The 14063-nt window shown below is 42.6% G+C and overlaps 1 protein-coding gene across 1 annotated transcript in view; it reads right to left on the reverse strand.

The window, feature by feature from the left end:
• Positions 1-14063, reverse strand: part of LOC128717471 (peripheral plasma membrane protein CASK-like) — a 50628-nt gene that overhangs the window by 14313 nt on the left and 22252 nt on the right. Inside the window, exons 2-4 of the mRNA XM_053811444.1 lie at positions 11585-11697; positions 4434-4539; positions 530-607 (exon numbers count right to left, since the gene is read on the reverse strand). Of these exons, the coding sequence (XP_053667419.1) occupies positions 530-607; positions 4434-4539; positions 11585-11697 (297 nt within the window). The remainder of the gene's footprint in view (positions 1-529; positions 608-4433; positions 4540-11584; positions 11698-14063) is intronic.

Consider the following 14063-nt stretch of genomic DNA (forward strand, 5'->3'; position numbering starts at 1 on the left):
GAGGAATGCATCACTGATTTCAAATATACCAGTGTGACTGTTTCGCGGTAATGCCATAGCAAGCATTTCCTAAAATCATTCCGTAATCGATGATGCCATTTCCACAGAAACAATAACAGCTTTTTCGTGTGTTTAATTTAATCGCGCCATAAATTGTGTAATATGGTTTGCTGTTGATTGTGATTTTTTTTTCAATCATGTTTCAATTATTCCGCGCTTATCTTCAATCGGTGGTCATCTTTGTTCAATCGATCAATCAATTTTAGAATTCAACTGTAACAAACCGTGGCGGCATGTAATCCATTATTGTTTTATCTACTATCGCAAAATATCTTATCACACAGCACCCGGAACCACATTGATGAATTGATACACTGTCACATCTATATCACACCAACGCTCAATCAAATAATAATACGATAAAAAAACACACACACACACAACCAGACATCCAAACACATCTGTAATCTACTGACAAAATTGTGTACCGAGAGCAAAAAAAAGACAGAAAATGTACCATCCTACTTACCACGCTACTGCCTCACTGTACACAAATCCTGCCACGGCCCGACGCACTACTTCGAAGCAAATGTCTGATCCTTCCATGCTGTCCAATGTGATTTGTTCCGTTTGGACGTTGAAGATGTGGTATTTTTCGGCACGAGCAGTACACGGGCAGCATGATAAGAAACAGAGGGAAAACGAAACGTTGTATCAGTTTACTGAAGCTTCGATGACAAAGCAAACAAGCAACGACATCGAGATAGTGACGTGGCGCAAAATGCTTTTTCCGAACAGACCCCGGTAATCAAACACAGCCGGCCGGTAGAAGTGTAACTATGGTTTTGGAAATAAGAATCTGAGGGGGGAAGGGGAGGGCGGGGAGAAGGGGGGAAGAAGGCCCGGCACACTAAAACAGCTCATCAATCCATGGTGCTTCGGCACGAGATCTTCCAATTCTTCAGAATGATATTGCTTGACAGATGGTGTTGGAAGCGCGAGTTAGCTTCGAGTTGTTTGATTCCGAAACGTTCGGTCACCGAACGTCAGGCCTGCCTAATGCAGACACGGTAACGAAATTAAGCATGATAAAATATGATAATGACAAACGAGAACTTCGTCCCGTCATCATTTTGCTGCCCGTTGCAAAACGATGCTGTGGTGCTTGGAAATAAAATCGACCCAACCACTCTCGAGAGCCCTGGGTGAGTGGTGTTTTATCAGCGACCAGCTAGAACGCTACCGTTTGAGCAACGCCACCACGCCACGATTCATTCTGGGCGTGTTTGATGAGGTACGGTTTTTACGGAATCAATCACGCAACACCCCTTTACTTCATCATGACTCGTTCGAGCTGTCGGCAACATTGTAACGATTGCATAAATTATAAATCATGAAACAAGATGCCCCATATTTTCTCCGTTAATGCTTTTTAGCAGTTTCACTATTCTAACAATGTTTATTAATTACGGTAACGATTTGATGGATGAATATTGGTGTAACATTAGGGAGCATCTTGAAAGAGTATTAAATTTGTTTTGCCTCGTTTCGTCCATCCAGCACTTTAATTTGCAATTCAAACATTCTGTCCGCTCTCTGCATGCGAGAGTGCACGTTCCTGCATTCATAACATGTACTTCACTTAGCCCGGCTGTAATGATCACAGTCTCTACACCACCATTCGTTAAATATCAGCTTTTTTCCCAATCATCGCACGAAACAGCTATTGTCCGATCGATTTCGAAAGCCCTTGACTGCGCTACCGATGAATCTTCACGAAATAATACATCACAAACCCAACCAGCGACCGTTCCACTAGTAATCCCTGCCCAAAAACGTGACGCTATAACGTTTTATGCCCCGTTTTTTTCCACCCCAAACAAACCACCGCTTTATTAATGAACAGTCAACCCGAAACGGGCGAAACAGGCAAAACACAAACTAATATTTCAACATGATGGAAAAATTTCTCTTCACTTCCATTCACTGCTTTTTCATCTGTTTCAGCACACTAATGATCGGGAAACGGGTGTAATTTAAAAACAAAAACCCCCAAAACAAAGTGGATTCTGCTTGATTGCTTCCATTGATTCGAAAGCACCGTCAAATTATAACCAGAGATTGGTCGGAAATCCTTTCCAAATTTAACGCGCCGTACGTGTTCATTATGAGTGGGGAAACTATTAGCAGTGGAAATAGACCACTGACAGTTTCCTTTTAAATACTGGCAGCCAAACGGTTAACGCTTTACAAATTAATCGACAAAAAAGCATCAGGAGGAATGCCTTTTGTAAATAATGCTGGAGCAACAACAAAATATGGAACAGGCTCATAGAATTTTCACCATTCCAGCCATAGAAATGGTCTCGCTCAAATGACTATTTGCTTTAACAAGGTTTTTCATTTCCACACCGACCTACTGAACAATAGAAAAACCAGAAAAGGTAACACCCAAATATTATGCATAAGCACCGGAAATTTATATCTCTGTTGCCGTTTCTCAACGAGGAACACACAGAGCATTTCTAGCGACCTTTTCGCTGATAGCAAAACTAACCACTATAGGCAACATTTTCACAGCATAACATAATTGCAACTCCTCCGAAGATAAAAGTTTTCCCCCTCCAAATGCAGACATTTGTATTGTTATTGAAATAGTTTTAATTTGGTTTCCGGTGTTGCCCCCACAATCCGCTCCGTATGCTTTCGCCTATCAGAAAATTTTGTTTTTCTTTAGTCCTGCTGTTAAAGCCACACCAAACAGTTTCGAACAAGCACAATGGACTGATACGGACCGTCAGCAGTGTGGGAAATGAAGAAACAAACATTCCTACTCAAACACTAACACTCCAGCTACATCCATTTTGTTGGGATCACATTCGAGCTCAAGATGGCACAAGAGACACAAACCGCTTCCTTCCGCATCCGGCTGACAGCAAACGAATTCTCACTCTCTCTCTCTCTCTCTCTCTCGCTTCCTCCCTCTTCAATAAAATCTAATTACACTAATTCGATCAATGTTCAAAACCGTTCCTAAGCCCGTGCTGCTTTCCCTTAGGTGTTGCCTTCTTCACGAATAAACGTTTCCCGCCAACTTCCGGCAACGACCATCATCACAATGGAACAATCTTGCTGACCGAACATCAAACTATCGAAAAGGATTCTAAGTTTCCTGTGCCGGCCGCATCATCTTCTACTAGCACACGACTACCAAAACCATCATCATCAAATCACTTCAAGTCTTCGGGTTATTGAAGAAAACTTTGCACTCTGCTACGTACGGGGTTAGCTTATATCCTGAGTCAGCGAACAAACTGTCCGGTGGCCAGTATCCGCCCAGGGCCACTTAAGATGATTCGACGGAAAATTATGCCACTGGTAATCATCTCCAAAAGTCCACTTTATTTTTGCAACTCCACCGCCTCAATCCAAGTGGCCAAGCCAGAGGAACCGTTTTAAATCGATCGTCACAACCACTTCTGGCGATGGCAAAGTGAACAAACGAAAGTTCAAGAAGGAAGATATTGATACCGAATGGCATGGTAACGGAGAATGTGTAAAGTATTGGATCCGTGGGCGAGCTAAAGCAAAATTGTATGCCCGTTGCTGCCGTTGCTACCCCCAACGCCGGTTTCGCGATCAGTATTGAGTGAGGCTTGATGTTTATCCATAATCATAAATTTAGATGCGTACGAAAGTGGGTACTTCCCAGATCGAAAAAAATATTCCAGATGCGTATCGGTGCCGCGTACATTTATGCCCAATTCCGCATCATGCCACGCGCTTATCATCACGCACGAATAAGAACCCTCACAAAAAAGTGCATAAATTTTCCAATAAAATGAATAAAAAGAGTACGACCCAACATAGCCTGAAGAATTACAGTCGGTGCATAAATTTTAAAGACTAAGCATAATAATATTAGACTTTTTCCAAATCTCAAGCAGTAATCGCCCGTTTAAAAAAAAACCTCGATGCTTCTAAACCATTCCAACAGTTTCGTCATTTCTCAACAAAGACATGCAACTATAAAACAAATAATAATAAAATGGCCATGTTTACGTTCGCATCAAATATGTGGTATAGCATATTTTCTATACAATTCCTATATTTTGTGCTTCATTGCTCCGTGCTTCAGAGTAGAAAGTGTCAATAGCAAACGAAAACCTTTTCCTTAAATATTTCCGGAATAAACCTTTAACGCAACAGTAAACAAACGGCTCTCGTTGCTGCCCGGGCACGGCTGTTTATCTTTTTAATATCATCATTCACTGGATCCCTGTATCTTTATCTGTCATTCTAAGCACATTCTGGGGAATTTGCGTGTCTATTTATTATAGCTCAAATGCCTTGGGATACAACCGTGTAGAAATGGGGTACGAGATTCCCTTTTCCATTTGCACAACGGCACAAATAACATTCATCATACTTACTACTCAAACACCATGTACAGCATTCCTTCCGAGCTGTACGTTTCCAGCAGCTCGACGATGTGCGGATGTTTCAGCATGTGACATATTGTGGCCTCTCGCTTCAAATCTGGAATAGAAAGAGAATGTTGAAATACACGATGAATCTTCAACTCGCTTTCTTATTAAGGTGTATTAATTGAGTAACAAACGAAAAATAATGTAGCTGAAAATAAATAAAGAAGTTGGTTTTTGTGGTTTTTTTAAGATACTGTTCTACCTAAATAGATTAAAAGATGAGATGCAACAAGATCTGCATAAAACAATTGCCCTCCGAAGCGCCGACTCCGAATACAATGGTACAAAACAAACATGGTTTGCAATTTTGTCATTTTGTTGCTTGCTACAGTCTTTTGATCTTCAGTTGGCAAACAACATCCTAATAAAATACCACAGGTACCCAAAAATATATTGTTTGGACCAGTTGTAACGATAGCATCTGCAGCATGTTTTTGAATTAAAAGGATTTGGTTTTGTTTGATCTACGTTTTCAGCAACGGTAGATACCAACTCATTTTAAGATGGTTTAATCCAATGGTTGGCGTAGTTGGCCCATCCTTTTTTTTATTTCTAATGTCTCATTTCTTAGCTAACGGTACGGCAGCCAAATCCACTGGTTCCTTATTTTGCATTTAAAAGCGATTATTTTCAAAAACAAAATAAAACCCAAAAGCGTCTCATTGCGAAACGACCCGCTCGAAACAAAAGCGAGCTACAGGTTTCGCGCCTTACAAAACGGTGTACGGGTAGGCCATTGGCGAAACAATCAAAATCCAAAAGTATTCCGACAGGGTGGCCAAAAATTGCTTCATTTCCATCGCAACAGCATGCAGCCCTGGCTGCGGGGGTTCTCGAACGACGAACTAATCCCGCAGGCCATTTAAATAGAACGTGCACACACGAACAACCATCGCCTCTACCGGCGGTGAACAAAAGCAGTCAACAAGCCAAACAGCTCGCGTAAAAAACCATGCACCGAATACGGCCTACGGCAACATCCACAACATGCGCACCCCCTGCGAACCCATATGCAAGCCGAAAAGGCAAATGAAAAAGGAGCCACACTTTACCAACAACATCATGGCATGTAATTCAGTGACGCGCTCGTAGATCTGCATATATAAGCTGGCATGAATTCCTAAGTAGGCAACCTAAACCTGTCAGGCCCCCAGTGAGGGAAGAATGTAGAGCCCGGTGCTCGTTTTTACAGTGCAGGAATAAACTATTTATGTTACGGATATCCTACCTCACACTCAAATCATATTAAATTTGATCGTTAAGCTTTGAAAAAAAAACTCATTTTTCTAAACATTTGTCCTTGAAAGATCAAGGATTTTCAAGCATATCTTGAACCTTCAATACCTACTTATCTTTCCAAGTTTAACGACGAAAAGTCTCACAAAACACCGCAAAATTGTGGATAAAAGCATTTCAACGGCAAGTTGCAAAATCTGACCATCTTCATTAGTATTCCGTAACGAGAGAGGTTTGTTCCTGTGTAACAAGTACAACTCTCTTGCTGACACTATTGACACTATTTATTACACTACACTCCGAGAGCACACACGGTAAGCACACACTGTTCCGGTACCGAGCGAACACCGCACCACTCAAGTGGAGCACATGACCAACATACCGATGGAACTTTTGCATTCATTAGAACATTTTGTAGCAGGCAAACCACCATCATCAAACCAAAACTTCTACCACCCACTCGCACCCGTAAGCAGCCACACATCTACAAAAGATTCGGCTGTGGGATTCTTTCTCTTAGTTGCAACACCGTTTCCTCCCCCCATAAACCATCGTGTGCCATCGCTCGTCCGGAAATTGAATTCTTCCCATCACACACACTGAAAGCAGCGCACCGTTTCCTACCGCCGTCACCATCAAACCGCCCAACCATGTACAGAAGCGGGAGCCTAGTGCCTCGTGAGAACGGTGACGAATGGTGGCAGCACTGATGCCGATGCCCGGGGAAAACAATCCCCCAATGGTATAGACACATGCCAGCCATGTACCGCATGTTCTTTATGGTTGCTGCATGACTTCTAGCCTCCACTTACTGAGTCAAATTATTTAGTCGACTTCACCCGTTTGTGTAGTGACGACCCCTTTAGCTGCCAGGTACGCTGCTTTCGGATGTAAGTTTCGCGCGTAAAATATCGTCATTTTTATGCTGCTACTGCTCCAAATCGGCCATAACTTTTGCAACCATTAAATATTCCATTTTTAACAGCTTGTTTCGTACAGCAAATGTTTCAAGAGATGATATTGGTTATTAGTGTTGCGTTTTTTTATGTGGCGTTCGTTTCGTGTGGCGAACAAAAACCCATTGCTTGCGGTTTACGCCAGGAAATGGGGTTTATCGATCGAAGGAAAATATCTCATTTACAGCACAGGGTTTGATTTTTTCCAATCTTAACTCCCTTTTTTTGGTGTTGCTGCTTCCAACCTAAACACTTCCGCCCAACCCGCAAAACCATTGAGTACGCATATAAAATTGAGAAATCAATTCGATTTACCCGCACTCCTCGGCACAAACTTAATAATTTTGACCCCACCATAAATTTCACTTTCAGCGAAAGGTTTTTACAATAAAACTGAAGAACATAATTTATGCATGGCGGTTTTCTTTTCCCTCCCAATTCAGTTTGCTGCTTTTGGGGGTTTCTGTTTTCACAATACTTCAGAGACGCAGCATGTTCCCAACCGTTTTTTCTCTGACATTTACGTGATTTTTTCCCGAAAATCGTTCCAACTGTCGGTTACTAACACACGGGTTGTACTACGCGAGATAACGCATGCACGTATTTGCGTCATCAAACATACGACTTTTCGCTGAACTGTAATACTTGGCGTTGTGTATTTTAACCGACGTTGTGGCGCTACAAAAGCTTATACACAATGTTTTGCGTGCTCGAGTAGTACAAAAGCGATACTAAATAACACATAATATTATTTTAATTCATTTAAACAATCTCTCAACTCTATGAATTCAAAACTGCGCACAATAGGAGAAAGAAAAAGTAAATAAATCATAACCTTAGCTTCGTTAAATTTACAACAGAAAAACGTGATGCCCATCAGCTACAAGCGTCAAAGCTAGATTAAGCCACAAATTGCAAAGGCTAGGGTCAGATTTTTACCCTGAGATATGTTTTCGTTTCGTCTTCTACTGATAAGAGAAGAGCAAATTTAATAAACAACAAATTATTTTAGTCTTGCTTTTGCTGATTTTTAGATTTGTTCTTTTCCCTCGGCCAGACGGCGGACAGTAAAACGACTCAATGTACAACATCAGCAGTGAGAAAAAAATAACAATGTGTCCATAGTCAACATTACCAGCCCTCACATTCCGGCGTCTCAGCGCTAATCGGAACGAACGACAAGCCACAGTGCATAATCTATGATAATTGCTTTCGCTTTCCCCAGCTCATCCTGCCGCATTTTTTCCACGCACACACACACATACAAAATATACCAATGCAAAATCTTCACGAGCCGGGCTTTTCTATGTTCTTTGTCCCACACTCAAGGATTTTGCTTGCCCATTTCGTTGCCAGACACCTTCCACTTCCATTGATGATATCTGATGAAGCTGACTGTACCATGTAATGTACAGGATTTCAAACATTTCGCATCGCTTTGACCAACCGTACTGAAACAAACAGGACAAGCGCGGTGCTAGACGCAACTCCCCGGATGCCTACGGGCCAATGATGCACCGTGCCACGTGCTATGCGGCAAGCATACTAATCAGCCGAATGGCGAATGGTAACTAAGGATCGCCAAGCATCCGGACTCAAGTAATTTTTCAACGTAATGAATTTTACGTCGAAGGACATTCTTTACACTTCGTTTCGTGGTTGGGCATCGCCGGAACACGAAGAGCAAACCAGTGGTACCGCGGTCGTGTACGCTGTACAAAATTATTGAAAGTCTTCCTAAATAAAGCAAATGCCACCGACACGACACAATGAAGCGGAAACCATTTTATCACCAACACTGGAACACATTGTAATGATTGGTACAGTAAATGAACAAAGAGCCACAGCAAAATAAACATACCCGAATGATGTCAGCTCTTGTTGCTGGCATTATTCAACACGCTGTACCGTAATGGTGTGCAGACAAAGAAAACGGGCAATTCAATTTACATTTTTTATAAGAACAGCACACCGTATTCTCAACCATTTTCTTCAATGTCTTCAATTTGTAATAGGATATGTTTGTTCGAATGGTATGAAACAAAATATTTAAAACAATTTATCACCAACGGTTTGAATGAAGAAAAAGTGCAATATAAGTGTAACTAATTTCTATTGGTAAAAATAGGTTAAATTACAAATGAAAGCATAGCATAGCAATTAAACAATTAGCATCACAATACAATTCATATCCCTTTCAATAAAACGATCGCAATGCAACAATATTCATATCATCGGCGGACCAACATTAATGAGAAAACCTATTCATGGCATAAAGAAACACATTTACCATCATCGACGTTCTTAACCCTAGCGCCGCCACACTCGTCGGCAGTACTTTATCAAATTATCTCCAAACATAATAGACTCGGACCGCAAACATCGACCGACATATATCGTTGCAAGATTCGGGAAGATTGGAAAACGACCGAACTGTACTGGCTAATGTATAATTCAGGTTCCAAACAGATGAAACTTTTCCTGAGTGATTGTGTATCTTTTTCGCCGCTACTGCACAAGCGAACGCGAGCGAAACCGAGTCGATCACAGATGTATCGCCCCCATCCTGTTTCTGGGTAGCTTCTGGCATAAATAATTCATGCGGTTTTCTCCGGCAGTGTGTGCCTGTCGGTGCTTCTTCGTATTTCCGTTTACTTGACATACTATTTTTGCCACTTATTGATAGACAATCTTCGATAGCCATTTTGTGTTTTGTTTTTATTACCAGCGCAGTTACTTCACGTTGCAGCAACCAAGCAATCAAACATTTGCTTTTCCCGCCAACCGAAACCAACGCCATTGTTGCATCGCTCTAAAGGGTGTACACACAATAAATCATGCCCTGTTCCATTAATCTTTCCGAAGATAATTGGCTTCCTTTGCCGGCTTGTTTTAACGACGGGTGTTCAACCTACAAGCGTGTATACCGGCTCGCAGAGTGACACGAGGTAAATAGTAAACCGCGCAAAGCATCTCACCCTACCATGGCCATTCTGACAACCGACTCAAGTGTCGCAAGTTTATGCTCCCATTGAACCTTTTACGTTCAGATAACCCGGAAGCATGCCAAGCAACTGGTGCTTACGGTCCATGGTGCGGCCCAGGTCGAACCGAATCGCTCGGACCATAATACCCTGACGTTATTTCATGGAGTTCGCTCACAAATCAAAAGCGATCGTAACCCCACCACACAATAAGCCTGCCCGGACACAAACGAATGCCGAAAGCGAACATAGTTCACTTCAATTAACATCGCCTCCGTCGGGTCTCTCTCCAGTGCCGTGTGTAACCCTTCGCCAAATCGGCATCGGCACGTGCACTCGTGGTGAATTCTCGCACGAATTCTCCAAATTCCAAAATGGCTCCCAAAACGCCCTAAAACGCCCCAGTAATGGCTGACGTCTGGTGTTTCATTGGTGCCGCACGGATGAATAATGATGACAACGGCAGTGACGACGCAATCAATCATCCGCAAGCACGGGTGATCCACATCTCGGCTCGGGTCCGCTTTCGGATACCCGGTGCTTCCAAGCCATTTCCCGCCAAATTGAATTACCGTGCCGATGCCGGGGAGCAGCTTCAAACGTTCACACCACAATCTGACACCCTGCGGAACCAATGAAGCCATCCATCCCGATGGGACACAGCTCTCTCACTTGATTGCGAATACAACAAGCCCGGGCACGGAACGATCCTTTAAACTTTCGCAAACGCACCCGACTGGAGCTTTTGCCATCGAAGGTAGCTACCGAGCGTACAGTAAAATCGCAAACCGCAAGCTTTGCCAGAAATGCCACCGCTCCCAAGACACCTCAATGTGGGTACATCAAATTATTAATTATAAATATTCGTCAGCACGCGCTGTACATCGTGGATCAACTTTGCGCTCCAAACGCTAAACAAGCAGCACGGTCTACCGTAACGGTACACAACGGCGACACACTACCCAATACGCGTAGGATGCTGGGAAACATGTCGAAAATTCGCGCCAAACCCAAAGCACAGAACCATACCAGCCATCCGTCCCCGGTGGAGTTACACCACAAACCAGTCCCACGGTACGGTGTAGCGTTCCCAGAACCGGCCAAGGTTAACGTTACAGCGTCCGAAACATATGCGCACTACACACTCAAGATTGTGCTGCTGAGTTCAAACGCCTCCCGGGGTTCCTTCGAATATGTCGAAAAGAACTGATGCATGAAAACGTAATTTAAGCGTCGGATCGTGTAACTTTCCGAACGGAAAAGCGACTTTGCTGCTACTTATTTGCTTTACTTTATCCTCACCCGAACGGAAACTCTTTGAAAGGCTGATTGATACGGGCAGAACGAACCGGGAGGCACCGTCGAGTGGAGGGCGCCAGAAGCCGACAAGAAGTTCTGCTCCTGCAACGTCTAAATGGCGTGGAGACATACGCATGGTTGATTTCTGCTGAAATATGGCCTATGTCAGCAGGAAAAATGAACTGATGAAGAATGAAAAGTGATGGGAATGTGTGGCACCGTAAGGATGCCTGCTTGATGAAAACAGCCAATTTCCAAGAATCGTTTCCACTGTGGCAAGGAAGCCAACATTCAGATTTACTGCTTGCATGGATAGAAGCGTACGGTTGGTGTTCTCACTTGAGGCGAGCGCATGTCTCACGGGCGGAAATTAAAGCCAGTTTTGTAGCAGGAAGCTGGTTGCTGTTGAGTAAATAGGATCTCGGTTTTTACTGTACACATTATTGAACACACAAAAATGAAGGCCCGCCACAGGAAGCACAGTTCTATTTCTATAGCAAACATTTCACGGATGACACAAAGAAACAACACCCAAAATAAATGTGTACGTTGCGCGTTGTCGCTCGTGTCAAGATTCGAAGAAAACGAATTTGAACGAAATACAAGCGTCGCCTTTACTTACCGGATGTGCTTAGTCCCGGGCTGGCCGTAAACTTGGCTACGTCCACAATCTTGACCGCAAATTGCTGATTTGACTCCCGATGGATACATCGCCGTACTATCGAGAATGGACCTCTGGAATTATACAAACAATAAGATCTTTAGCAAATCATCTCCACTTTATTCGTTGACATAAATGGGAAATTTAACATGCAATGTGCAACCTAATGCGAATTACCTCCCCCCCACAACCGTGTCTCGACCGTCACTGCGTTTAAAGCGGTACCACACCCATTCACTGAATGGTAATTTATGCACATAATAAAGCTAATGATATCAAATCAAATCAGGTATGACAATTACTCCACGGCGATGCACACCGGTAGCAGTGTGCTTCTGCAGTCGTGCGGTAAAATCGTAACCATTGCTGCTACCGAGCACCACACTATACGCGCAGCTACGATCAACGAATAACCACGAGGAATCACATTAATTATCTCATCATGCCACGTTCTGCGGGACACAAAATCATTTGCATGACTTTCTTTTTTTTGTACAACTACATATAACATTTTCCACGACTTCGTTTTAACATAAACAGCCACACAGCAATTGGGAATTTAATGTGATAGCACTGAAAACAGATCCTATGATATATTTCGTAGTTCTTTTAAAATTAAGCTTACATGGATTATTCACGATATATATCATATTAATGTACAAATTATAAATTAACCATGTGTTTATCTAGTTGAAGAAGAAAAATGAGTATTGCTATAAAACTAACTTCTAGCACCTTTATAGTTAAGTTCAACATCAACTAATTAAATTCATTTTGACGACCCGGTGAATGTATTAGCAGTGGCGCCGGTTTTCACACGACAAGACCGATACAAAAACCTATCTGGAACAATCCCCCGCGGGAAGTACTTACTATCCGGCTTCGAGTTAATACAGTCAAAGAAAACCAAAAATGGCAAACCTAGACCTCTTGAGGTTCTAGTGCCGATAAAAAAAAAAACACATTTTAGATTTCGTACAATATTTTCTTCGCATATAAATTCATGTGCAATATTGTTTCTAATAATTGAACGTACGCAGCATACTTTTCCTTACTGCCGTTTCACAATGTCTTTGCACAGGATTAAACAACACCCAACAGCACCAAAAGTTGCCACACACCGTCACCACATGCGCCACCTGCTTGCGTGTCTGCCTTTACGAATAATGTATGGATTAGCACCTAATTTTCAGTTCAATACTTTCATCTCGCGCAGCAAACTGTGCTGAGAGTAAAGTGTATTTGCTGGCAGCGTCAGTGCGCCACCTCCGCAAACGTGCAGTCGTCTTTCGCGTGGCGAAACGGAAAATTGCCAATGCTGCTAAAAACACAGTCAATACGGTGTGGTGCAAGCGAACGCTAGGATAATTCGATTGAAACACACAAATGTACCGTCTTGCATTATTACAGCACCACTAACCCACGAGCAAAAACACCACGCGGAAAAGCGTTATGTTGCGAAGAATTTCCAATTCTCTGTTGGTTTTAAGAATACTGCGCGCTTTATTATTCATACCACTTTTGTTTCCTGCATTCGGCAGTAATGGGTGATAATGGTTGTAAGGCAATTTTAAGATATGACAACGAAACGAAATGAACCGAAAGAACGGCTTAATAATACGCATTGTTGTTTAATGTAGCAAAACCGGAAAGCATTGTACACTTTTTGTTGGGAAATAAAAGAACATTTACATCAAACAAACATTAGCACAATTTAGGTTGCAAGATCAGAGCGCGCAGTAAAGGTAACATATCAAGAAGTAGGTTCGCCAACACTTACGCACCTTAAGTACAATAAAAAGTGAAAGTGATCGTACTAATGAGACTGCCCATTTACCGCCAGCCAATTAGTCCTGCTGCAATCATTTTACCACAAAACCAGTGCTACGCACCACGCATGGGAACTGTTTATTTTTTCAACATCTGCGCATAACTACAGCCCGCGCGGATGTGCGGTGCGAATGGCTGCTCAAACACAAACATAATGAACATCCCTTTACTAATTCAGTTAGCAAAATTAACCACTACGCTCGGAACCTCCCCAGCCCAAGCTGTGGCGAGGAACCTTCGTTATTGCTCTGACGGTGATAGAAAAAAAAACAACAAATTGGAACACAGAAAACTCTCCAAGAAAATTACCTTTCATGCAAACGTGGTAACACGACACGCCGTCTAATTATTGCCCGTTACTTAGCGCTAGTGGTACACCACAAAAATGTGCATTATAATTTGCATAATGGAACAATGTGTCTCACCGTCGTCTGCTCGCCCCAAAGATATGTACGCGGGCTGATCGTTTATTTAGCTTTCAAGATTAATTCCTTACGCTACTACAACTGTCCATGAGTTATTGATGCTTCAAGCAGCAAACGCTTTTCTACAGTCTATGTGCTGCTGGCTCACTATTTATCTCGCAGTAATTCCATTTCGTAGCTACTAC

The sequence above is a fragment of the Anopheles marshallii genome, chromosome 2 (assembly GCF_943734725.1).
Source record: "Anopheles marshallii chromosome 2, idAnoMarsDA_429_01, whole genome shotgun sequence".
Lineage (NCBI taxonomy): Eukaryota > Metazoa > Arthropoda > Insecta > Diptera > Culicidae > Anopheles > Anopheles marshallii.